This window comes from Podarcis raffonei, chromosome 3, assembly GCF_027172205.1.
Source record: "Podarcis raffonei isolate rPodRaf1 chromosome 3, rPodRaf1.pri, whole genome shotgun sequence".
Lineage (NCBI taxonomy): Eukaryota > Metazoa > Chordata > Lepidosauria > Squamata > Lacertidae > Podarcis > Podarcis raffonei.
The window spans coordinates 74316077-74340266 of NC_070604.1; the positions used below are offsets into that span (position 1 = coordinate 74316077).

Genomic DNA, 24190 nt, shown 5'->3' on the forward strand with positions numbered 1-24190 from the left:
TGGGTTATTGGTGATATGAAGGGAGAATATAAACTGCAAAGGAATTCCCAGGTAGCCTGGCCAAATTAGGGCCATTAAGAGAGCCCTTGTAGGTCGTCAACAAGACAGTGGCACTTCTAGCACCAGGTGTGACCAGAGACTGGAGATTTGGAAGGTTGCCAGGGTAACTACTGGGTGGGGAGGGCAAGGGGCTTCTGGGAAGAAAAAAGAGATTCATCTTGGCAAGGGAGAAGGAAGGACTGCCTGCAATACTCTGGGCCATGATGTAAGATCTGGACCCCTTCCAGGCAGAATGAAGGTGTAAATATGTGAATAAAACCATTATTTCTTAAAGCACAACAGTCTCCGCCATGTCTTCTATTCTCCAAAGGGACACACGGCTTGGCAGAGAGAGGGATAGGCGCCGGGCTTTTGTAACATGATATATAAGTCTTCTAGCTTTCCCCCTTAGAAGTGAATATCAACAATTCACTTATATGGAAGAAAGTATAAGGACATGCATCACCCATTTAATCTGCTCCCTGCCCTTAGTGACTCCTTTGACTCTCACAACTGAGAATTAAACCTGCTCCTCTTTGCAAAGCCTTGTCTTCAGTTGTTTCTTGATCACACTAGAGCAGGGGTCAGCAAACTTTTTCAGCAGGGGGCCGGTCCACTGTCCCTCAGAGCTTGTAGGGGGCCAAACTATTTGGGGGGGGGGAATGATGCAAGACCACCACGAGCCCTGGTGGCTGCTTACCTGTGTCTTGCAAGTGGCAGGGGCTGGTGGCGGCAGGACGATGAGTGGTGCGCAAAAGGGCTCCAGTGAGGGGCTGCTTAAAATGGCGGCCGCTCGAGCGCTGCTGCTGCTGGCACCAGCAAAGCCCAGCCCCCTTCCTCCTCTAGGCAGGGTGGGGAGAAGCCAGGAGGAGGGAGGGAGGAGGCACCAGCGACGGCGGCATGTGAGGAAGAGGGAGGTAGAGGGAAAGAACACGCACGCTGCCGATCCACACGGCGATTCCCGGACCATCCGCGGGCCGGATCTAGAAGCCAATTGGGCCTGATCCGGCCTGCGGACCTTAGTTTGCTGACCCATGCACTAGAGTATGACAGAATGTTGGCATATATATTAAATAGTCCTTTTAAGTACAATATCTTGTTAGGTTTGTTCTGGCGTGTGCCCGACTGCTTCCATTATTGTGGAGCCAGCTGGCGTATAGCTGCTTTCTGTTCCCAATTGCTGTTTCCTGACATCTTGAGACACCTGTGAGTCATCACAAATGTATCTCCTTTTGGGAAAACAAGCTGGATCATGCCTTTCCTCATGTAAAAAGTGGCCCAGTAAAATGTTGGCCTATACCGGACCCCACATGCTGCTTTATATGCTGCTTTTCACTAGCTTGTACTCCTTTGAGGGTGGCTGGGTCTGGCGCATGTTTGTCTAAATGCAAAAAGGAATTGTGCAATGTGGAACTACACACAAATCTCCCTCAATTTAAGGTATATATTGTGACCCCTGTGCTGCGCTAAACCATTTATCTTGCTTGAGAAGGAAATGACACATCTTTTAGCTATTGTTCTCAGATTTAAATTGGCAACTACTTCTTGCTTCATTTTCCTCTTAGTGTTTGCAAGATTACAGTTTCAGAGTCTGCTGGATTGCAGAGCCAATGTAAACCAGAGTGTAATTCCTTTATCCTGTTAGCATCCAAGAAGAGAAATCTTAAATCCACAATTGCGACCATGCTAACATTTTCTGAGCACCAGCAGTTTTGCCAGGCACTTTTAAATGGGTGACCGCCAAGGGCCTCCTGTGTGAGCTTCCCCCATCACTGAAAACTAATAGAGAGGGTCTGTTAAAAATCATACTGGTCAGAATGTAGGATTAATAGATATGACGCTGGATTTTAAGAATAAGTTGCACGCATTGATGAGTTGTTGTTCAGTTTGTGGCTCCAAGCCAGCATCCTATAGGCTTCTGTTATAATGCTAGTGGTTTCATCAGACCTGCGGCTGTGCTGTAAATACACAGATGCGTACTGTGCCGATGTGGTGTTCTAATGTTATGTCAGCCAGCACAAGAGATCTCTCTTTTTTTTAAATTATATTTTATTACTTTTCCATACATTCAATCCACATTACAATTTCTGTTAAATTTTCATTTTTGACTTCCTTCGGCTTCTCTGCCAGTCATCCAAATTCAAACTTCTTTAATTACACATTTCCAAATTTTACTATTGCCTTTATACCTACCCCCCACTTCTATTTTGCCTTTTTACAATATTTCTTATTCTGTTACAGAGCTTCTCTAAATCCCACTAGCGTTATTGCATTATCACTTATACATTCCCAATATTCAACCAATTTTCCCCAGTCCTCGATGAACTTTTGATCTCGTATATATCTGATCTTCCCAGTCAGTTTATCAAGTTCTGCATAGTCCATCAGCTTCATCCTCCACTCCTCCAACGTTGGTATTTGTTCTTGTTTCCATTTCTGGGCCAGTAGTATTCTTGCTGCTGTTACTGCATATTGGAAAAGTTTGTGGTCCTTTCTATTTATTTCATTACCAACAATTCCTAAAAGAAAAGCCTCTGGTTTCTTAACAAATGTATATTTCAACATTTTTTTCAGCTCAATATATATCAACTCCCAGAAGCTTTTCACTTTCTTACATTCCCACCACATATGATAAAATGTACCATCTTTTTCTTTACATTTTCAACACTTCTTACATGTTTTGTACATTTTTGCAAGTTTTACTGGTGTAATATACCATCTGTATATCATTTTCAAAACATTTTCCTTTAGTGCAGTACATGCAGTAAATTTAATACTTTCATTCCATAGTTTTATCCAGTCGTTAAATTGTATATTATAACCAATATCTCTGGCCCATTTTATCATAACTGATTTAACTTCCTCATCTTTTGTATGCCATTCCAACAATATCTTATACATTTTGGATAGGATTTTATATTCATTATTTATTATTTCTGTTTGAAATTTAGAATCTTTCTCTGCATATCCATATTCTTTAAGATCTTTTTTAAACATATCGTTTATTTGGAAATAATGCAACCAATCATATACCGACTCTTTCACTTCTTCATAAGATTTCATTTTCCATTTCCCCCCTTCTTTAATAATCAAATTTCCATATGTAATCCAATTCTTTCTCATATTAATTTTTTTAACACTCATAACCTCTAAAGGAGACAACCAGTGTGGAGTTTTTACTTCAAGTAGGTTTTTATACCTCTCCCATATTTCTATTAGCGATCTTCGGAAAATGTGGTTCTCAAAACCTTTATGGATTTTCTTCTTTTCAACCCATAAATACGCGTGCCATCCAAATCTGTTGTCAAATCCTTCTAAATCTAACAGCTCTGTATTTTCTAATTTTATCCATTCCTTTAACCAACAAAGACATGAGGCTTCATAATACAGCTTCAAGTCTGGCAGGGCGAAGCCTCCTCTTTCTTTCGCATCAGTTAATAACTTAAATTGAATTCTTGGCTTCTTACCCTGCCAGATGTACCTTGAAATCACTCTTTGCCATTCCTTAAAGACCCCAGTCCCCTTGATTATTGGAATCATTTGGTACAAAAATAATAGCTTTGGCAGCACGCTCATCTTTATCGTTGAGGTCCTTCCCCAGAATGTCAATTTCATTCGTCCCCACACTTCCAGATCTTTCTTTATCCCATTCCACACTGGTGTATAGTTATTCTGATATAAATCTATATTCTTGGGGGTTATCCAAATACCTAAGTATTTTACCTTTTTTACCACCTCTATACCTGCTTGTTGCTGTATAGTTTCTATCTTATCTGGCTCCATATTCTTAGCAATTATTTTAGTCTTTTTCTTATTCAATATAAATCCTGCCACTTGGCCAAATCTCTCTACCTCCATAAGTATATTTTTCATACTTTCTGAAGGCTCTTCCACCGTTATGACCAGGTCATTGGCAAAGGCTTTCACCTTATATTCGTTCCAGCCTACTGCAACCCCTTTTATTGCCTCATTTTCTCTTAGTGATTTTAGAAAGACCTCCAGTACCATGATGAATAACAATGGCGAAAGTGGACATCCCTGTCGCGTACCTTTAGATATCCCTATTTCCTCCCTAATCATATTGTTTACAATTAATTTAGCTTTCTGTTCAGTATAGATTGCTTTTATTCCATTGAGAAATTCCTTCCCCACCTCCATATATTCTAAATTTTTTAACATAAAATCCCAAGATATATTGTCAAAGGCCTTTTCTGCATCCACAAATATTAACATAGCTTGTTTCTCATTTCTGGCAGTCAGATATTCCAAAATATTAATTATATTCCTTACATTGTCTCTCATCTGTCTGCCAGGTAGGAAACCCGCTTGGTCCTTATGTATGATTTCTTGCAATATTTTTTTTAACCTTTTTGCTAAAATACTTGCGAAAATTTTATAATCTGTATTGAGTAATGAAATAGGCCTATAATTTTTAACTTGTGTTAAGTCTGAATCTTGTTTCGGAATAAATGTAATAAATGCTTCCTTCCATGTTTCCGGAATTTCTCTTTCCTTAAGAATATTATCCATAACTTCTTTCAAAGGTAACGACAGGATGTGTTTCATCTCTTTGTAATATCTTGCTGTAAATCCATCTAGCCCTGGAGCTTTCCCCTCTTTTAAGTTCTTTTATAATCTCTTTTATTTCATCGATTTCTATTGGGGCGTTCAGCCTATCTCTTTTTTCTGTCGGGATCTTCTGCACCATTTTTTCTTTTAAATACCTTTCTGTCTTCCTCATATTATTCTTCTCTGTTCTTTTATATAAGTGTCTGTAAAAATCCAAGAATCCTTTTCTGATACCTTTTGGACTTTTCTTCTTCTTCTCTGTCATCCTCCCTAGAAAGAGTCACAGCTCAGAGGTAGAATACTTGTTCTGCATGCAGAAGACACTAGGTTCAATCCTCAGCTTCTCCATGTACGGCTGGGGGAAACTCCAGTCAAATCCTGGAGAGCCACTGCACATGTGGCTCTCAGCAACATTCAAGATGTCTTAAAGTACCTTGCTGTTCTTGTGAGGCATGCAAGAAAACCAACAGCAAATGGTGCTTCTTATGATTCACTCAGACCCCATGAGGCCAAATGGGTCAGCCCTCTCCCTCCTCACCCTCCAACCTTGCCCAGGGCAGCATGAGCAAGCGCTTCCCAGGGATTGGGCGGTTTGAGTGTGGGTGCTCCTGGGACAGCAGCTTCTCTCCCCATGCCTGGCCTGACTTGCAAGGGAGGCCCTTTGGCTGTGCTGCTGTCTCTGAGAAGTAAGCGGGGAGCTTATATTTATTTATACCCCACCTTTTTATCCTGACAGTGAATCAATGTTGGGTTGCTAATGAAAGCACATACATCTGTTTGTGTATTAAATGCTGTTTAACAAATAAACATATTAAATCTATTATTTCTGTATTTAATTATATATAGTGTATATTAAACAACATTAACTATATTGCAAACACTTTAATTTACGAAATGGAAATTTAATTCAATTTGTGGCCCTTGGGTTCAGTGTTGAGGTACTCCTGTGGCCCGCTTGGTCTGAAAGGCTGGACCGCCCTGGGCTACAACTTTTATTTGGGTTTCCAAGCCACTACTGCTTAAAAGTAAAGAGAAAATAGGCCAACATTTGGGCAACGCTGCCACTTAATCACTGAAAACGATCAGAAATGCAGAATTGGATATACACAGTCAGGTTAAGTCAATTCTGCACTCCAGTTATTTAAACATATCATACATCTATCGTAGTGGAATTTATATGATCAGCTCACAGGCCATGAAGGAAATGGGAAAATGGAAACAAACACATTACATTTGCAAAAGCAAGATGCCAATTATGAAAAGATATGTCCAAAAGATTTTTTAGACACCCTGGGATTTTTCAGACATTTGAGTTTCAGAATATGTAGGCAGTGTTCCTATAAAAATTAGAAGAATTTTAATTCCCTGGCTTGCAAATTTGTTCATGGATTTGGTGTCAGATGTGTATTAAAGTTTATTGTTTTGGTTAGACCACAATGCTGAATGAGCATGTCTTTAGTCATATGCATCTGGCTTCCTTTTTGCTTTCTAATAGTCCCTGTTTTACTTTTGCTCTAATAGATGCCACAGGGTCTCTCGTGCTAAAATAAATTGAATACATTGTGTATATCTGGGCATCATACCATTCAAATGTCTGTGGGTGCCATGCAAGTCAATGTAACAGAGTGAAGTAACTATGTGCTCATTGTTTGGAGTTTTAATTTTTTTAGAGTCTTAATGAATGCTGCATTGACATCACCATTAAGACTCTGCAGAAATCAAACAGGGTGGAAGCCAAGCAATAATCTGCAGCTTATACTGTAAAACTGTGGAGTAACAGGGAATCATAATGATACTGTCTACTGGCATTCCTCTGCAAAGTTCAAATTTAATTAACATAGGACTGAGCTATGTATTATACCAGCCATAAGGCAAGTGGCTCAAACTAGGGATAGAAAATAACTTTTGATTCTCTCCTAACTCCCCAAACATCCCCAGTTCAGAAATATCCAAACCAAATGTTGGCTCGGTAGAAATTTTTGCCTTGGCTTTTAAAGCATTGGCACAGTTTGCCCATTTCTCTTCTTGCCCCTTCTCCATGCTTTCACAAACTTACTGAGCTATGAGATGGGGTTAAAGGAAAAGAACCATAGATGCTAAAACCAAAGGCTGCTTCTAACACTGTCCTGCACTCTAAGCTGTTCCAACATGAACTCTGGAAGTTTCGCTTCTTTTATCCCCCCTGACTCATTGACTTGGAAGAATAACAAGATTTCCTAGATTATGTTTGCTGACTGGGAAAAGTTGTGGACCACCGGGCTGAAGTTTACGGCGTGTAACGCCTTAAGGGAAAATATAATGAAAATGATTTATAGGTGGTACATAACCCCAGTCAAGCTTGCAAAAATTTACCATTTGCCTGATAATAAATGTTGGAAATGTAAAGAAAAGGAAGGTACTTTTTTTCACCTCTGGTGGACGTGCCCGAAGATTAAGGCATTCTGGGAAATGATTTACAATGAACTGAAAAAGGTATTTAAATATACTTTCACCAAGAAACCAGAGGCCTTTCTCTTGGGTATTGTCGGCCAGGGGGTGTTAAAGACAGATACAACCTTTTTTATGTATGCTACAACAGCAGCTAGAATACTCATTGCAAAGTACTGGAAGACACAGGATCTACCCACACTGGAAGAATGGCAGATGAAGGTGATGGACTATATGAATTTGGCGGAGATGACGAGCAGAATCCGAGACCAGGGAAGAGAAGCGGCGGAAGAAGAATGGAAAAAGTTTAAGGAGTATTTAAAGAAACATTATAAAATTGGTGACAGTTAGAATGATGTTGGATTAAAATAAATGGTTACTATCAGTAAGGGTTATGATAAAGAGAATAAGGGTGAATATTATAAATTTATAATAAAATAAGGCAAGATTTCGCTGAATAACTGTAAGAATTTGGAATACAGAAACGGGAAGTAAGGGGAGGTCGAGGAAGTAAGGTTTACAAATTGGGTTATGAAATGGTACTTGTTTTTATGTTTTATTATTGTCTGATGTTTGTTTATGTATGTTTTGTTTTTGTTATATTAAAAATTGTTCAATAAAAATATTATTAAAAAAAAAAAAAGATTTCCTAGAATTCAGAACTGTTTCTCAATTCCTCGCCCTGCTATGAAGACTTGAGCTTGGTTATCTTCTTCCACTGGCATGCCAATTATTAGGATGAAGTCCATGAAGACAATGGGTTGTTTCCTATCCTGTGCCAGTGGAGATACACTGGTGCCACTGGGCTTCTGTTTCCTCTCCTCCCACTGTGCATCACCAAAATCCACTCCTGATGGTCTCACAATCTTTCAAAGCCAATTCTGGGGGTGTGCAGGGTGGCTGGAGGGGACAGGAGAGGAAGAGGTTCTGTTGCACACACTGAACTTCTGCCAATGGAGTTGTAGTGCTGGGCATGGCCCAATAACTCCTTTTATGTATCTAAGCAGTTCTGCCACCTTCCTTTGAAAAAATTCAGAGGCACTTGTGTGATTCCAAGTAGGAAGCATTGAAAACAAATCTCCCACAAAGTAGTAGCCAATTTAATGCTCTGGTTAAGCCTGCTTAAGACATCCAATTTGGAAAATATTGTTATAGACTTTGGATGCCAGAGTTTGTGGGTCCAAGACACCCATGTGTCCTAGATTTAGTAAATGTTAGAATTAAGAGAAGGTGCCAGGCATTCAATTTAGCATGTTAAAAATAAACCATGTGGGTTTTTTTTGTTTTGTTTTCTAAGCCAGGCTGGCTTCCTGAATTGCCCGGAGAGATGCACCATTAAAAGAGCACAAAAAATGAGTTATGTCCCATTAAGAAGGCCATTAACCAAGATTCTTTGGGCTGGACAGCAAATGGAGAAAGCCTCTCCCTGAGATGAGAGAGAGAGAGAGAGAGAGAGAGAGAGAGAGAGAGAGAGAGAGCGCAGAGACAAAATGCCAGAATATCAGAAGGGAAGGGCAGAATTTGAGCAGGTGATGAGGTAGGCAGAAGGAAAAATAGTTGCATTTTGCAAATGGTTTGATAAGCAAACTTTTTCAGCAGGGGGCCGGTCCACCGTCCCTCAGACCTTGTGGGGAGCCAGACTATATTTTGAAAAGAAAAAAAAATGAACAAATTCCTATGCCCCACAAATAACCCAGAGATGCATTTTAAATAAAAGGACATATTCTACTCATGAAAAACATGCTGATTTCAGGACCATCCATGAGCCGGATTTAGAAGGCGATTGGGCCGGATCCAGCCCCTGGGCCTTAGTTTGCCTACCAATGGAATAGGGACTCTGTATGATGTCTTAACACCATACGATTTGACACCAGGTCTTAAAACAATATCACTTTTTAGCTGACCACTGTCTCCGAAGACCTCTACTTCTCCGAATGTTTTCATTAGTCTCATCCAGGCAGCTACTCCATGACTGAAGAAATCATGCAGGCTATGCTCTCAAATCACACACATGGTGAACGTGACCTGCTTCTAATAATAATAATAATAATAATAATAATAATAATTTATTATCTATACCCTGCCCATCTGGCTGGGTTTCCCCAGCCACTCTGGGCGGCTTCCAACAGAATATTAAAATACAATAATCTATTAAACATTAAAAGCTCCCCTAAACATAGCTTGTTTGTCTGGCAAGGCATACAAGACAGAACAGGATACCTGTTGGGCTACGTAAAACAGTTTCTGCCTCATGCAAGAGTTCCAGAATCTTTTGAAATAACAATGGCACCAACACATTTTGGAATTAACTGTTGTCCCACAAATTGTAAAGTTTATTCTCCATGGAGGGTCAGGGTCTTTACAAAATACAAAGCCTAATAAAAAATACTTGTCCAATGTAGCGGTTACTTCTTGCACTATTTGGGTATGACACAGAGTGTCAAATTGACCCATTTTTCAATATTCCCTGCACTGTACTTCTCTTGTTGGTCAACCCACCACCACCACCACACAATGCCTTGAACTTCTCCACAACTTGTGCATGCTGTCTGAAAGTCACTGTCTCTGTTGTCTTTTCAGCACCAAATGAAGACCTTCCTCTTTCAACAAGCCTTCTAAGTGAAGTTCTTTCCCAGTTTGCATCTGTTTTGGAATTGTTTTTAAATGCTTTCATTGTTATATTGCTTGTGTGCTTGCCGTAGGTTTAAAACTTAGACTTCTGACACCATGTCACAGAAGGCTTACAGAGAACACCATTCAGGAAGCTAGACAAGAGCTTCATTGTCTCTTAAACGAGAACAGAACAGCAAGAGGAAACTCCCAACTCTACTCAAAAAGAACATAAGAAGAGCCCTGCAGGATCAGGCCAAAGGTCCATCTAGTGCAACATCCTGTTCTTACAGTGACCAACCAGGTGCCTATAGGAAACCCACAAGCAGAAACTGAGCACAACCTTGCTTTCCCCACCTGTAATCCCCAGCAACTCGTATTCAAAGGCAATTGTGGAAGAAGAAGAGAGCCATTGTGGCTAGTAGCCATTGATAGCCCTATCCTCCATGCGTTTCTCTAACCCTCTTCTGATGTGATCCAGATAGGGAGCAAATTCAGTTGTTTTAACTATGTGTGGTGTGAAGTAGTTTCTTTCATCTGTCCTGAATCTTCCAACATTCAGCTTCACTGGATGCCCATAAGCTCTAGCACTATGAAAAACTACCATCCACATTCTCCATGCCTTGCATAATTTTGTAAACTTTTTATTATCTCAACTCTTACTTGTGTTTTCTCTAAACACTGCAACCTTTCCTCACAGGGGAGTCGCACCACCCCCTCGATCAAGTTGGTTGCCCTTTTCTGAACCTTTTCCAACTCTACAATATCCTTTTTGAGGTGAGGCAACCAGAACTGTAAACAGTATTCCAAATGTGGTTGCACTACAGAGTTGTATAGCAGCATTATGATATTGGCAGTTTTAATTTCAATTCCTTTCCTAATAATCCTTACCATGGAATCTGCCCTTATCACAGCTGATGCACACTGGGCCAATATATTCATAGAACTACCCACTACAACCCCAAGGACTCATTCCTGGTCAAGACACACCAGGTTCAGACCCCATGAGCTTATGGGTGGAATTAGGATTGTACATGTATCACTTTGCACATGTTTGCATTGCATTGCATTTGCCATTTTATCACCTATCCACTCAGCCTATCTTTAATAATGATTTCCACACATTTTTGCCAGAACAGACATTAAGCTAACTGGACTGTAATTTCTAACCCCCCCCCCTCCAATCTTAAAAAACCCAAAACAAAACTAGTGTTACATTAACTACTGTCCAGTCCTCACGTATGTAGGATGATCTCAGGAACAAATACAATTAAGTTCAGTGCCACCTAGTAACTAAACTATAAGTAATATTATACACACATGTCTTCTCAGAACTAAGCCCCATTTGAACATGGAACTTTTTTCCTACAGAGAATTGTAGGCGCGGAGGGCCTTCTGGTGGTTCCCTCACTGTAAGAAGTGAGGTTACAGGGAACTAGGCAGAGGGCCTTCTCGGCAGTGGCGCCTGCCTTGTGGAACACCCTCCCATCAGATGTCAAGGAAATAAGCAGCTATCTGACTTTTAAAAGACATCTGAAGGCAGCCCTGTTTAGGGATGTTTTTAATGTTTAATGCTGTATTGTGTTTTTAATATTCGGTTGGGAGCCGGCCAGAGTGGCTGGGGAAACCCAGCCAGATGGGTAGGGTATAAATAAATTAATAATAATAATAATAATAATAATAATAATAATAATAATAATAAACACATTGCTTATTATCTGTTCCCAATATTTCTATCCCACATTACTATAAAAACGACTGAGAGCATTGGAGCCACCACAGTGGAGGGTGAGGAATCCACTGCCACAATCAGGTGACAACAAAAACACTAAAGACTATTGTAACAAAGTATTCCTAAGTAACACAGTCAAGTACAGTAGAAGGAATTCTTGCACTTCTTTCTTTTTTAAAAAATCACCTCTTGAACATCTCTGGTCAGTGACTGTAATAAACAGATTCATTCATTCACCTCTTGAACCCTACTGGGTGCTAAAATAGATGATCAATTGCCATTCACTTGCCCTGAATCCATATGGTAGCCTTCTCAGAAGATGTCCACTTCTGAAAACTGCTGGCATTTACTTGGCATCAACTCCATCAAGCAGCTGTCCAACTGGGGCAAAGACGTACGTGCGCCTTTGTGAAGGAAGGTGTGGATGGTCATGGTTTCCCCAAGGTAGCTTTTGCATTTTTAATTATGAAGCATGCCAGCATTGCTAAGATCAGCAAAAATTAAAAGGTGCACATTCTGCTTGTTCTGAAAATAGTTTTACATTATTTAATGTTGTTAAAAGATATTTTTGTTCAATACTGACCACTAGGGGTGGGCTTTCCCTGCCTTAACTTTAGCAATCCTTTGTTTTATGTTGTATTTCAATTGCTTTTAAAATGCAGATATATTGTTCTAAGTGGAGAGCCAGAAAGCAGCATCAAGAAAGAACAGAGAAATCTGATCCACCCCAACACAGAAAATTTCAGTGTTCCCAGTTCCTTTAGCTCTTAATTCCCCTTAAACATTCCCCCCTCCTCTTGAAGGTTCACTTCTCTCTTGGAAGAATAGTTTCTTCTCAGAGGAAATGCAGCACTGCATTGTCTGAATGCAGGTACTTATCAAGGCTGCCAGCTTATAAAGGTAAAGGTAAAAGGACCCCTGACCATTAGGTCCAGTCGTGACCGACTCTGGGGTTGTGGCGCTCATCTCGCTTTATTGGCCAAGGGAGCCGGCGTGCAGCTTCCAGGTCATGTGGCCAGCATGACTAAGCCGCTTCTGGAGAACCAGAGCAGCACACAGAAACGCTGTTTACCTTCCCGCCGGGGCGGTACCTATTTATCTACTTGCACTTTGACGTGCTTTCGAACTGCTAGGTTGGCAGGAGCAGGGACCGAGCAATGGGAGCTCACCCCATCGTGGGGATTCGAACCACCGACCTTCTGACTGGCAAGTACTAGGCTCTGTGGTTTAACCCACAGCTTATAGAGACCAGCAAAAGAAAATCCATTTTCAAACAGTGTGACCATGAGCAAGGAACACCTCCATAGAATCAAACACAGTTCCTTAGCAAAACTCTCAGTTGCAGTAGTTGGGATCAAGAGAGAGGAATTGGAAAAGCAGAGCAGAAAACCTTTTTAAAGCCACAACCCTGTTTAAGATACAATGATACCTCGGGTTACAGACACTTCAGGTTACAGACTCCGCTAACCCAGAAATAGTACCTCGGGTTAAGAACTTTGCTTCAGGATGAGAACAGAATTCACACGGCGGCGCGACGGTGGTGGGAGGCCCCATTAGCTAAAGTGGTACCTCAGGTTAAGAACATTCAGGTTAAGAATGGACCTCCAGAATAAATTAAGTTCTTAACCCGAGGTACCACTGTACACTTATCTTTACCTGGGAGAAAGTTCAACTGAACTTGCTGAGGCATGTACTGACATGTCAGTAGGCATGTACTGGCATGTCTTGTCCAGCTGCAATCCTGTGCATACTCTACTTGGGTCCTTACTCCATAGGACTTGCTCCTGGGCTTTGTGCTGTAGATTTTTTATGCCGTTTATGCTAATATATGTGAAACTGGGTCTTAGCAGTCTTTACAATCTCTTGTACCAGCTTACACTAGTTGCAAAATGAACAGATGCACCACTAGCTTCAAAGACTGACATGACCCAAAAGGATGGAGATGCTGCCTGCCACTGGACTCGGAAGGCTTCCAAATTCCACAGAAGTCTTATTTATTTCCCCCTGAAGCACAAACCTACATTAGCCCTACCATGCACAAATAAGAGAGGTCTTGAGGGGACACTATCTGTAGACAGGCTAAAACTGCAGCACCGTGGGAACATACAGAGTGGTTAAAAGTCTGGAAGCAGGACTGGGGAGAACTCAGTTCAGCTCTCCACTGGGCCATGAAGCTCACTGGGTGACCTTGGGCCACTCCCAGCCTCCCAGCCTAACCTACCTCACAAGGTTGTTGTGAGGATTACTTGGGGGCAGGGCAGGAGAAGTACCCTGAGCTCCTTGGAAGGAGGGTGGAATAAAATGAGTAAGAGACCACACCTTTAGGGAAACCGTTGTAAAACTGAGAAAATGGTTTCCCCATGGGGTCTACTTCCCCAAAACCACCTTCCACCCTTCAGCTGGAAAGTGAAATTACTTTTGATAAACAAATGAAACCATTTTTTTAAAATCACACAATTTTTCCCTTGTCCTAAGACTCTTGCACCAGCAACGTCACTAGCAAATTCCGCAGCAATGAGCCCAAGAGAGAGAAAGAGAGAGAAAAAACTATCTTTTGGAACTTGGAACATCGAGCATTCGGTCAGACGCCGGTGAAGTTAAGACCGTGCCGGGTATTATTATTTTTTGGTTACCTCAAATCTACTGAGACTCGAGCTCTTGGAGCGAGACTTCTTGCGGAGGTAGACCGAGAAGAACCTGCGCACTGTGAACTTCTTCATGCTCATTTCCATTGCCCCGGCGTCTGGAAGGGCAGCAGGCAGCGGAGCCGACCGAGGAGCCGCAGTGGCCGCGCGCGGCTAGGGCAGCCCGGCACACTCCCGCGTTAGATCCATCCGAGGAGGAGAAGCGGAGGGCGAGCCTTCCTCACTTGGGCAGCCAGGAGAAGGGAGGTCGCTTCGGGGATTCATCCAGTCCCGGGGAGAGAGAGAGAAAGAGAGCTAAGCCCCTCCGAGGCGCATCTCCAGAAGCGCCCCCGCCGCCCGCGGCTCGCTGCCCGGAGCAGATGAAGCGCCTTTTTCGCTCCGCCTCCGCCGCCGGTGTTTACATTTCCTCGCTGCAACTGCCAGCCCAACTCGCTGCCTCTTCGCGCCCCTCCCTCGCCTTCGGTCCCGCTACTACGTCCAATCGGAGCCGGGCTCTTGCTGCCCGCATTATAAGCTCCAAATCCCCAGCCCTTGCAGATGGGAGATAAATATTAAATGTGCCTATTAGTTGTCCTCTTGGTTAAAGCAGGTCTTTTGTCAATTTCCTGGCTCTCCCGGATCGCGCGGTGGAAGCAGGCGCCCTGCTGCACTCCACTCCCGCCCTAAGCTGCTTGCAAACTGCAGCAGAGCGAGGGAGAGCTATAATTATCCTGGTCCGATTTGGGAAGAGATGAGCTGCTCGACAAAGGAGATTCTCCTGGGAGATTTCTCCTGTCAGTCAGTCAATCAGTCAGTCAGTCAGTCATATCAGGCTGCTGCAGAAGAGACGCAGCTTCCCAAGCCTTTATTTCTAACTGCTGTTGTGAATGTCTTTCCTCCTTTATGACTTTTCTAGAGTTTCAACCAACCCCGCCCCCACAAAGAAAAAAAATTGGTTCAGTTTTAGAGAGAACACTCAAGACCTTGAAACATCAGATTTCTTCATTTGCCTTGCTACAGAACTAAAAGATTCCATCTGATCTCTACATACAAGCTCACATTCCAGTACTCACCAGCTGCATACCACCACCTTGACTTTTCAGAACCACAGTTTCACCTTAAATGCACTTAGAGGCACTTAAAAGCCATCCTCTTTAATCATCCTGATAGTCTGCATGGCAGTGATATTAAAGGGATGTTAAAAATGCAAAGGAGTGCCCAAAGGGTTTGGGTGGAAGAGCAACACTTGGGGGGCCAGCTGACATTTGCATCCAAAGGACCAAGCTCTGAAATGAGTCAGGTACATAAATTATAAAACATTGCTGCTATTATGTTCTTGCGACATTCAATGTCTAAATGAGCACTGGTATCACCAAAGAGCTGTTGCTGTTGCAAAGAAGGGGACCCTGTGGCCCTCCAGATGTCCTTGGATTCTAATTTACATCCTCTCCGACCACTGGTCGTGCTGGCTGAGGCTCATGGGAGCTGGAGTCTGCAGGGCCACAGTTTCCGTGATCCAGCAGTAACAGTTGCCAAAATGGCCACTCCACTGAATGGGGAACTTGAAGGTTTCTTTTTCTTCTTCTGGAAGCTTATGCTGGCATTTTCTCATGGGAACATTTCTGTCTATCTTAGCTGAAGGGGTAGGGAATTTCTTTAATGTTTTAAAATTTCCAAAGTTCTTCCCCACATTTGTTCCACCAAACTAATATTGCACCTCCCTCTTGCTAATATTCCGTCTCCAGGCTAAAAGGTTACAATATGGAGATGCCTCCTTCCCACACTGACACTGAATTTCTCTGATGACTTATTTATGACTCAGTTGGGATGGTCAGATACATGTAGATGACAACAGAACACTGAAGATAGTTCCCAGAGGCCACTGCCACCAATCATTCAGCCTTAAAAAGAGGAATCTATCATGTGTGAAAGTTGCTAATTATGTCTTATGACACCTATAGGCACTCCTCTTTGTTGTCTCAGCTGATTATGCTGGTCAACTGCCATTTGCCACCCAGCCAGAAATATATGAAAAGACAGAAAGATATTATAAGTTCTAGTCTCATGAAACCCCAATACAACTCTTCTTGTCCATCATATTCATGCACCACTTACTGTACTAGAATGTGTGCACACAAGAAATATCTTCATATGTAATTAGCATCTTATTGGGTCAATTCCTGATTACCTCACTTGAGGGCATTGTTAAAGTGTTTGGACAACAGCATGTGTCCATCCTGTCTTAGAATCATAAGATTGTAGAGTCATCTACCGGGGTCATCCAGGTTGACCCCCTGCAATACAGGAATCACAACTACCTAAGTCTTGTTAAAGAATTCCTGGACAAACTGGCTCCAGCTGTTGAAACAGTAGTTTTAATGCCTCTCTGTGGTCAGAAAGGCACTACAGTCTTTGATCCCATACAATTTAAAACCGTCCATTGTTTTGCAATTATTATTATTATTAATGTACACTTTTGAAGCTGCTGCTACTATTATTTTGATCTGGCAAATCTGGTGTGATTTATGACTGAATACAAATATAATACAAAAAATGGAAATTGTAAATTTGAAGATTTTGCCTATGCAGGAGGATGAAGACTGTTTTATATCCGAGCAAAAGACCTACACAGACTTTATTTGCAGACAATAAAATATACCCAAGGTATACGTAATGGGGTTCCAATCAACAGGGTTCCAATAAACAGGGACAAGCCAAAAATAAATTAAATTGGAAATTGCTTCAATGTAGTTACAGACAAACAATGATTGAAGCAATTTACATTGTAAAAAACTGAGATTAGGGATTCATGCTAGTAACTAATTAATTGACTCCCCTCAGAGGAACTTCTACCACCACAGAAGGAGAGGGGAGAGAAATCAATAAATGGATATGCATAAAGAGAGATATGGGGGGGGGGGGTCAGGGGTAAATAACATGCTGGCAATTTTAGTACAGAACAGTGTGGCTTCTGGGGTATAGCTACTGCTTGGTGACAGAGCATGTACTTGGCATATAGAAAGTTCAGTCCCTAGCATCTCCAGGTAGGACTTGGAAAGATCTATCTGAAATTCAGGAAAGCTGTTTACAGCCAGTGTTGAAGATACTGGGCTAGATTAAGGTTACCAGATTTTTTTTCAATGAATCCAGGGACACTTTTCAACTTCAATGGATTTTGTATGGGGACTGATTTGTAAATCTGGGGACTGTCCCCGGGAAATGGGAGCATCTGGTAACCTTAGGCTAGATGGACCGGTGGCAGGGTTCAGCATAAGTAGCTTCTGATATCCCTATAAAGATTTTTGATTACAATTCATCAAAATCATTAGAAGACAACCACTGCGAGTGCCTGTGCAATAGAATCCAGGAAGTTTGTATTCAGCAATAAACAACTTACAGCACGATATGATGAACGATGCCTTTCTCAAGATTGTGCAGCAGAAGACAATTTGTTTAGTAGTCCTGGAACAGTGCTGACCCCTGCAAGTCAATGGGCAGCATCCAGCAATAGCTTCAGTGTATGGTCATTTAGCTCAGACTGGCACAATATGCCATGGAGAGCTTACTTTTGCATCATAACTCCATTGTTAAAGTAGAGTCCTGTTTTCAATAGGAAAGTTCTTCTGGGAATTCTCCTACCTCTGCTGAAGCCTTCAATGTAACGTGGGATTTAAGATTCCTAATAAAAGTGACCTCAGGATGACCATTCCAGATGGGCAATTGTTTCTAAAGTAAACTAATGAAAAACTCTAGAGCTACAGGCTGACCAGTTTTATGTTTCTCCAGGCAGAATAGGGGGAAATCAAAGATAACGTCTGCAAAACAAAACAGGAGCTTTCGTTGATTTGTTTTCGCTTGGAATAAGACACGTATGTTCAAGGAAGTTCTCATCTTTGGAGAATGTCACAACTCCATTGATTGGCACCACACCCTGTCTCCATGGCTGATGTCAAGGGTTGAAATCAATCACAGGGTGAGGGGAAGCTGATTAGCAAAAGTTGTTGAAAGTGGTAACTTTTTCCATCAAAAATATTGGGTGTAGTCTTAATCAATCAGGAAAATATTGGCTATAAAGACTACCATTTGATGGATAGCTATAATTAATAACGCTATTAATAAACCACCATGTGCAAATCTTCTAATAAATAAAAGTTCTTAGCATTTTATCTGGTGGTGTTTGCAAGGGTCTGTACAGTCACATGTGATATTAGTATTAAGGAACAGAATGGAGAAATAGAGAACAACTTCCTGATGGAACAAAACCTGGAAGAGCAATAAGCAATTTTAAGATCTTACTGAACTAGAAAACATGGCTAAAAATGATAGAAAGCACACACACATGGTAGTGTGTACAATGCAGTAGAAAGAAGCAGAAGGAAATGCCATTCTATAGTGCATTATTTGAACCCGTTTCCACAATTAGACTGAGGCTCAGATGTGCTCATGAGTATCTGTAGGGTCAGAGGAGAAAAGAGGAGAGCCAGAAGACCTAGAGTGGCATGGCCAGTATGGAAACATGTCAGGTTTGCTCCTTCTAGGCATGCCCCAGTCCTAGGCAGATATCCACTGTGTGCCCAAAGGCACACTTAAGACTCTGTACACATGACATATTTTTCTTGGGGGGAAATGGAAACTATTTGTTTTTTCTATGTAGTCCATAAATAATATAGATCTATTGCATATTTTTTGCCCTTGAGAAGCACTTAATGACAAACGGGTTTCATCCCCAAAATAAACCCTTATCACAGATCAATTCTACATTGCCCTGCAGTGTGTCCATCTGAAAGCAGATGTATGTGGTCCTGGCAATGGAGGGGTGTATCCACACCTACCCAATAACATTGTAGTTGGACAAACACCAAGATCACAAAAGGAGGGTTTTCAAATGTGTGATCTAATAAATGGAAGCGTTTTCAAACACATACCAAGCAACCATGCCCAACTACTTGTCAGGCGAGCAAGATCTACAATCAATCTAGATTGAACAAAGCATGCTGAGGACGAGCATGAATTATTATGGGTTGCGGGGGGGAAATCTCCCTCTGCGACAAGCAGAGAAGGGTGCACATAACTTAAGAGTGGGCTCTGGCTGAGAACTGCATTCCTATAGTACAAGGAGTGGCTACAAGAAGGAGGGAGGGTCTTTTCAGTACTGTCCTAGCAAAGAAAGAGTGTGGGTGATTTAACTTTTGGATATCTATATTTTATCACCTTTACTCTGTTTAAGTCTTATTGTATGCCTTTGTAAGTTGCCTTGAGATGTTTGTGATTTAAGGCAAGGAATAACAATTGGCTCTCAGGATTCAAAAGTGGAGAGACTCATGTTACCTACTCAGAGATCATATGCAAAAAATTTGATGTAACAACAATTTATTGAATTTATATCCCACCCTTCCTCTCCATAATGCCATATAGGCTCTCCATACACATTCAGGAGCCTGTGAAAAGCAGATCCCCAATGGCTCAGAGAGTCCATAGCTGGTGGTTTGCTATTGCAGGAATAACATGCATTGCTTTCCCAGCCTCTTAAAAAACAAAATGCCCTAAATTAAACTTTAAAGGGATATTTAAAAACCACTTTCCACCCACATAAGCCTTACCTTAAGCATTTTTGGGCAGATGATAACAAGAACACAAATTTACCTGTTTGATTATTATTAAGCATTAAAAATTATCCTACCCACAGTGCGTTAGAGTTTAGGCCACAATCAGTTCCAAGTATTCATGCATAAGATTGTATTGTACATGGTACAGCCTAATAGACAGGACACAAAAAAAGAGATGGAATGGGAAGAGAAGAGGCAGATACTTATTTGTAAGTCATCTGTAGGCTGAGGCTCACTTATCAGAGAAGTTATAAGGAACAATTCTTTAGGGAAACAGATGCTGATACCGCAGGTGATATTTTAGCAGAGCCCTAGCAGATCAGACCAAATGCCCATCTAATTCAGCATCCTGTTCTCACAGTGGCCAACCTGAAACTCTTCCCACATGTTATTTCCAACAACGAATGAATATTCAGAGGCATGCAGCTTCTGATACCTGAGTAGCCATTGATAGTCTTATTTGCCACAAATTTGTCTAATTTTTTCCCCCATGCCATCCAAGTTGCTGGCCATCACAATTCATGCTACGTAGTTACTGCAGATAAATCACTTGTGGAGGCAGCCCTTAGGCGTATCCGTATTTCCGTTTTGGTTACACAGAGTGCCTCGCTCATAAAACTGTCAGTTTGATATATACTGTAGATGCAAGAACTACTACGTTAGAAGTGCCCACATGCAGATCCTTATTCTGCTCTGTAATGCACCTGCCAGACTGGCACCACACCAAGGAGTAGGAACATCATATTCACTTACTTAAGATCTTTCCCCCTATTATTTATGGATTGGAACCTAAGACAACTTGATTCAAAGCAGTTCACAAAAGGAAATGCCCCATCCTGGCCCCAGCATCCATTTGTATGTCCTGCTCCCCACCCCCTCTTTAAAAAAAAGGATGACAAAAGAGAATGCAGATTTCAATAAAATTTACACATGCTAATTTACATGTGTAAATTCAGACTAAAATTTAAATAGAAAATCATACAGCTCACAATCATGGGAAAACCTGTGACCCATGCTTAGTCTGCTGTGCCTGTTTAGTTTGCTGTCAGGGTGCTACCTGTTAATGGGCAACATCCAGCCCCCTGGGTCTCCCTCCTTAAGGCTCATTAAACTGGACTTGGACCAGACAGCAGGAGCAGCTTACCTGGTGGGATGGAGCTGCAGCACTAGCCTCCCAGAAGAGGTGACAGTGAGCATGGGGCTACACAGGTGTGCTGGCAGGTGCACTGGATTGGCTCTGCTGGTCCACCCTGACTTTGTCTCCCTCTCCCTGATTTCACTTCCAGGGGAGTGCATTGCTGTGGCTTGGCAACACGTCAAATATAGGATGCCTTCAAATAATGGGCTGTCCTTTGAAATGTAGGCTCGAAAGATGGGGGACACTCTTCAACACTGGGGCCCAAGAGACTGCTGGAGGCAGGGGAGTCAACTGACCCAAATCAGGCTTGGCTTCTAAGATCAATGTTAATGTATGGAATTGCACCCCCTCCCTCCAGTCTCCTTCTCATCTGAGACTTGCAGGAGAATTATCTTCTTTTGGGAGATATGTGGTCTTAATTATCAAATATTAGTAATATATTTGGCGATTTAAAAAAACCACCTTCATCCATCTGTCCTTAGATAGAATCACTGTAGGGGGAAAAAACATGTTCTGACAATCTGGGGTTCTAAATGGATAGGAGATTTTTAAAGTGATTGTGGTAGTTGAAATCCAATCAGTCAACAGTCTCCATACCCATCTCAAGTAACCATGATAACCACATATGCTCCAATTTATTCAATTTATCTCAGACCTATTTCTGTCCACTTAGAAAGGACTTATATATATTTTTTTTATTCAATAAAGACGCAGAGGAGATTTCAACATCTGCTACATGTCTGCCTCATCATCCAACTAGCTGGAGAAATAGATTGGAAAGAATATAGAGCAGAATATTAAAAAAGACCTGGTGTCTGATTACTTTGCATAGCATTGTACTAGTGTGGAAAGACCTGACAAGAAACCACATTGAGTTTTTGACAGTCTCTGACATCTTTTCCGATGAATTAAGTATACCCTTGGTAATTTCACAGGTGGAACAAAAATTTGATTTGTGCAACCATTAGACAGTGTAACTTTAAATAAGTATGTAGATCATGTGCAGTGTGAGGTTTTTTGTATCGTTTCTTCTGGCAATAGAGATGCAATGTTGACTTTGCTGCAGAGTGATATCCTACCTTGTTGCGCTGTGAAAACAATAAAAACAGTAGTAGATGCAGTAGAGAAGGAGGATGAAGAAAGCTGCTCTATAGCATAATTCATTGTATACATTAGAAATTACCAACAGGAAAAATATTGCATTCAAGAGTTAGAATGCTTCTGTTTACCACGTACTCTGGAATAGGTTGCCAACTGACTAGGAAAACACTGCCTGACCTACCTGTTATACAGTTCGGGTTTCTATGACGGCTTCTTCATTCACAAAATGGCAAATTTTCCTTTGTTGAGATTTTATAATTAAGCATGGTTTAATTTCAACACACACACACACATACTACATTTTTGTACGGCAGAATTTATTGTACAGTGTTCAAGTTAGCTTTTTTGTTTTCTTTTGTTAAAGTAAGAGTTTCATTACTCAGAAACAGGTAAGGGCTTGGTATGACAATACCTGTGCAATTTTGGAATGGAAAACCAGAATCTCTTTTCAAAGCCATCTGTGGATAAACTGTAATTAATGAGGTTCTCTTTTGTAAGATTGCTGAAGAACAGTAGGTTACCTTACTGAAAAGAAATTCTTCTGAAATTTATTAATGTTTGTAGACACAAGATGGGCCACAATCCAGTACATTGTTAGAATGCCTAAGGCCATCATTCACAAGCACACTCATCTAGAAATCAAGTCCCATTTAAAGCAATGAGACTTGTTGTTGTTGTTTAGTCGTTTAGTCGTGTCCGACTCTTCGTGACCCCATGGACCAGAGCACGCCAGGCACTCCTATCTTCCACTGCCTCCCGCAGTTTGGTCAGACTCATGTTTGTAGCTTCGAGAACACTGTCTAACCATCTTGTCCTTTGTCGTCCCCTTCTTCTTGTGCCCTCAATCTTTCCCAACATCAGGGTCTTTTCCAGGGAGTCTTCTCTTCTCATGAGGTGGCCAAAGTACTGGAGCCTCAGCTTCACGATCTGTCCTTCCAGTGAGCACTCAGGGCTGATTTCCTTAAGAATGGATACGTTTGATCTTCTTGCAGTCCATGGGACTCTCAAGAGTCTCCTCCAGCACCACAGTTCAAAAGCATCAATTCTTCGGCGATCAGCCTTCTTTATGGTCCAGCTCTCACTTCCATACATCACTACTGGGAAAACCATGGCTTTTACTATACGGACCTTTGTTGGCAAGGTGATGTCTCTGCTTTTTAAGATGTTGTCTAGGTTTGCCATCGCCTTTCTCCCAAGGAGCAGGCGTCTTTTAATTTCGTGACTGCTGTCACCATCTGCAGTGATCATGGAGCCCAAGAAAGTAAAATCTCTCACTGCCTCCATTTCTTCCCCTTCTATTTGCCAGGAGGTGATGGGCCCAGTGGCCATGATCTTCGTTTTTTTGATGTTGAGCTTCAGACCATATTTTGCGCTCTCCTCTTTCACCCTCATTAAAAGGTTCTTTAATTCCTCCTCACTTTCTGCCATCAAGGTTGTGTCATCTGCATATCTGAGGTTGTTGATATTTCTTCCGGCAATCTTAATTCCGGCTTGGGATTCATCCAGCCCAGCCTTTCGCATGATGAATTCTGCATATAAGTTAAATAAGCAGGGAGACAATATACAGCCTTGCCGTACTCCTTTCCCAATTTTGAACCAATCAGTTGTTCCATATCCAGTTCTAACTGTAGCTTCTTGTCCCACATAGAGATTTCTCAGGAGATAGATGAGGTGATCAAGCACTCCCATTTCTTTAAGAACTTGCCATAGTTTGCTGTGGTCGACACAGTCAAAGGCTTTTGCATAGTGAATGAAGCAGAAGTAGATGTCTTTCTGGAACTCTCTAGCTTTTTCCATAAACCAGCGCATGTTTGCAATTTGGTCTCTGGTTCCTCTGCCCCTTCGAAATCCAGCTTGCACTTCTGGGAGTTCTCGGTCCACATACTGCTTAAGCCTGCCTTGTAGAATTTTAAGCATAACCTTGCTAGCGTGTGAAATGAGTGCAATTGTGCGGTAGTTGGAGCATTCTTTGGCACTTCCCTTCTTTGGGATTGGGATGTAGACTGATCTTCTCCAATCCTCTGGCCACTGCTGAGTTTTTCCAAATTTGCTGGCATATTGAGTGTAGCACTTTAACAGCATCATCTTTTAAAATTTTAAATAGTTCAGCTGGAATACCATCACTTCCACTGGCCTTGTTATTAGCAGTGCTTTCTAAGGCCCATTTGACTTCACTCTCCAGGATGTCTGGCTCAAGGTCAGCAACCACACTACCTGGGATATACAAGACATCCATTTCTTTCTGGTATAGTTCCTCTGTGTATTCTTGCCACCTCTTCTTGATGTCTTCTGCTTCTGTTAGGTCCTTTCCACTTTTGTCTTTTATTATGGAAATCTTTGTACG

General features: G+C 41.7%; 1 protein-coding gene across 3 annotated transcripts in view; it reads right to left on the minus strand.

Moving 5' to 3' along the window:
• The window catches only part of RPS6KA2 (ribosomal protein S6 kinase A2), a 175223-nt gene that overhangs the window by 91941 nt on the left and 59092 nt on the right, over nucleotides 1-24190 (minus strand). The window contains exon 1 of one of the 3 annotated variants that reach the window (XM_053382384.1): nucleotides 14011-14779. The exons of the other annotated variants lie outside the window; for them this stretch is intronic. Coding sequence (XP_053238359.1) covers nucleotides 14011-14109 — 99 coding nt within the window. The 5' untranslated portion in view covers nucleotides 14110-14779. Of the gene's footprint in view, nucleotides 1-14010; nucleotides 14780-24190 lie in introns of those variants that run through there. 3 annotated transcript variants of the gene reach the window in all.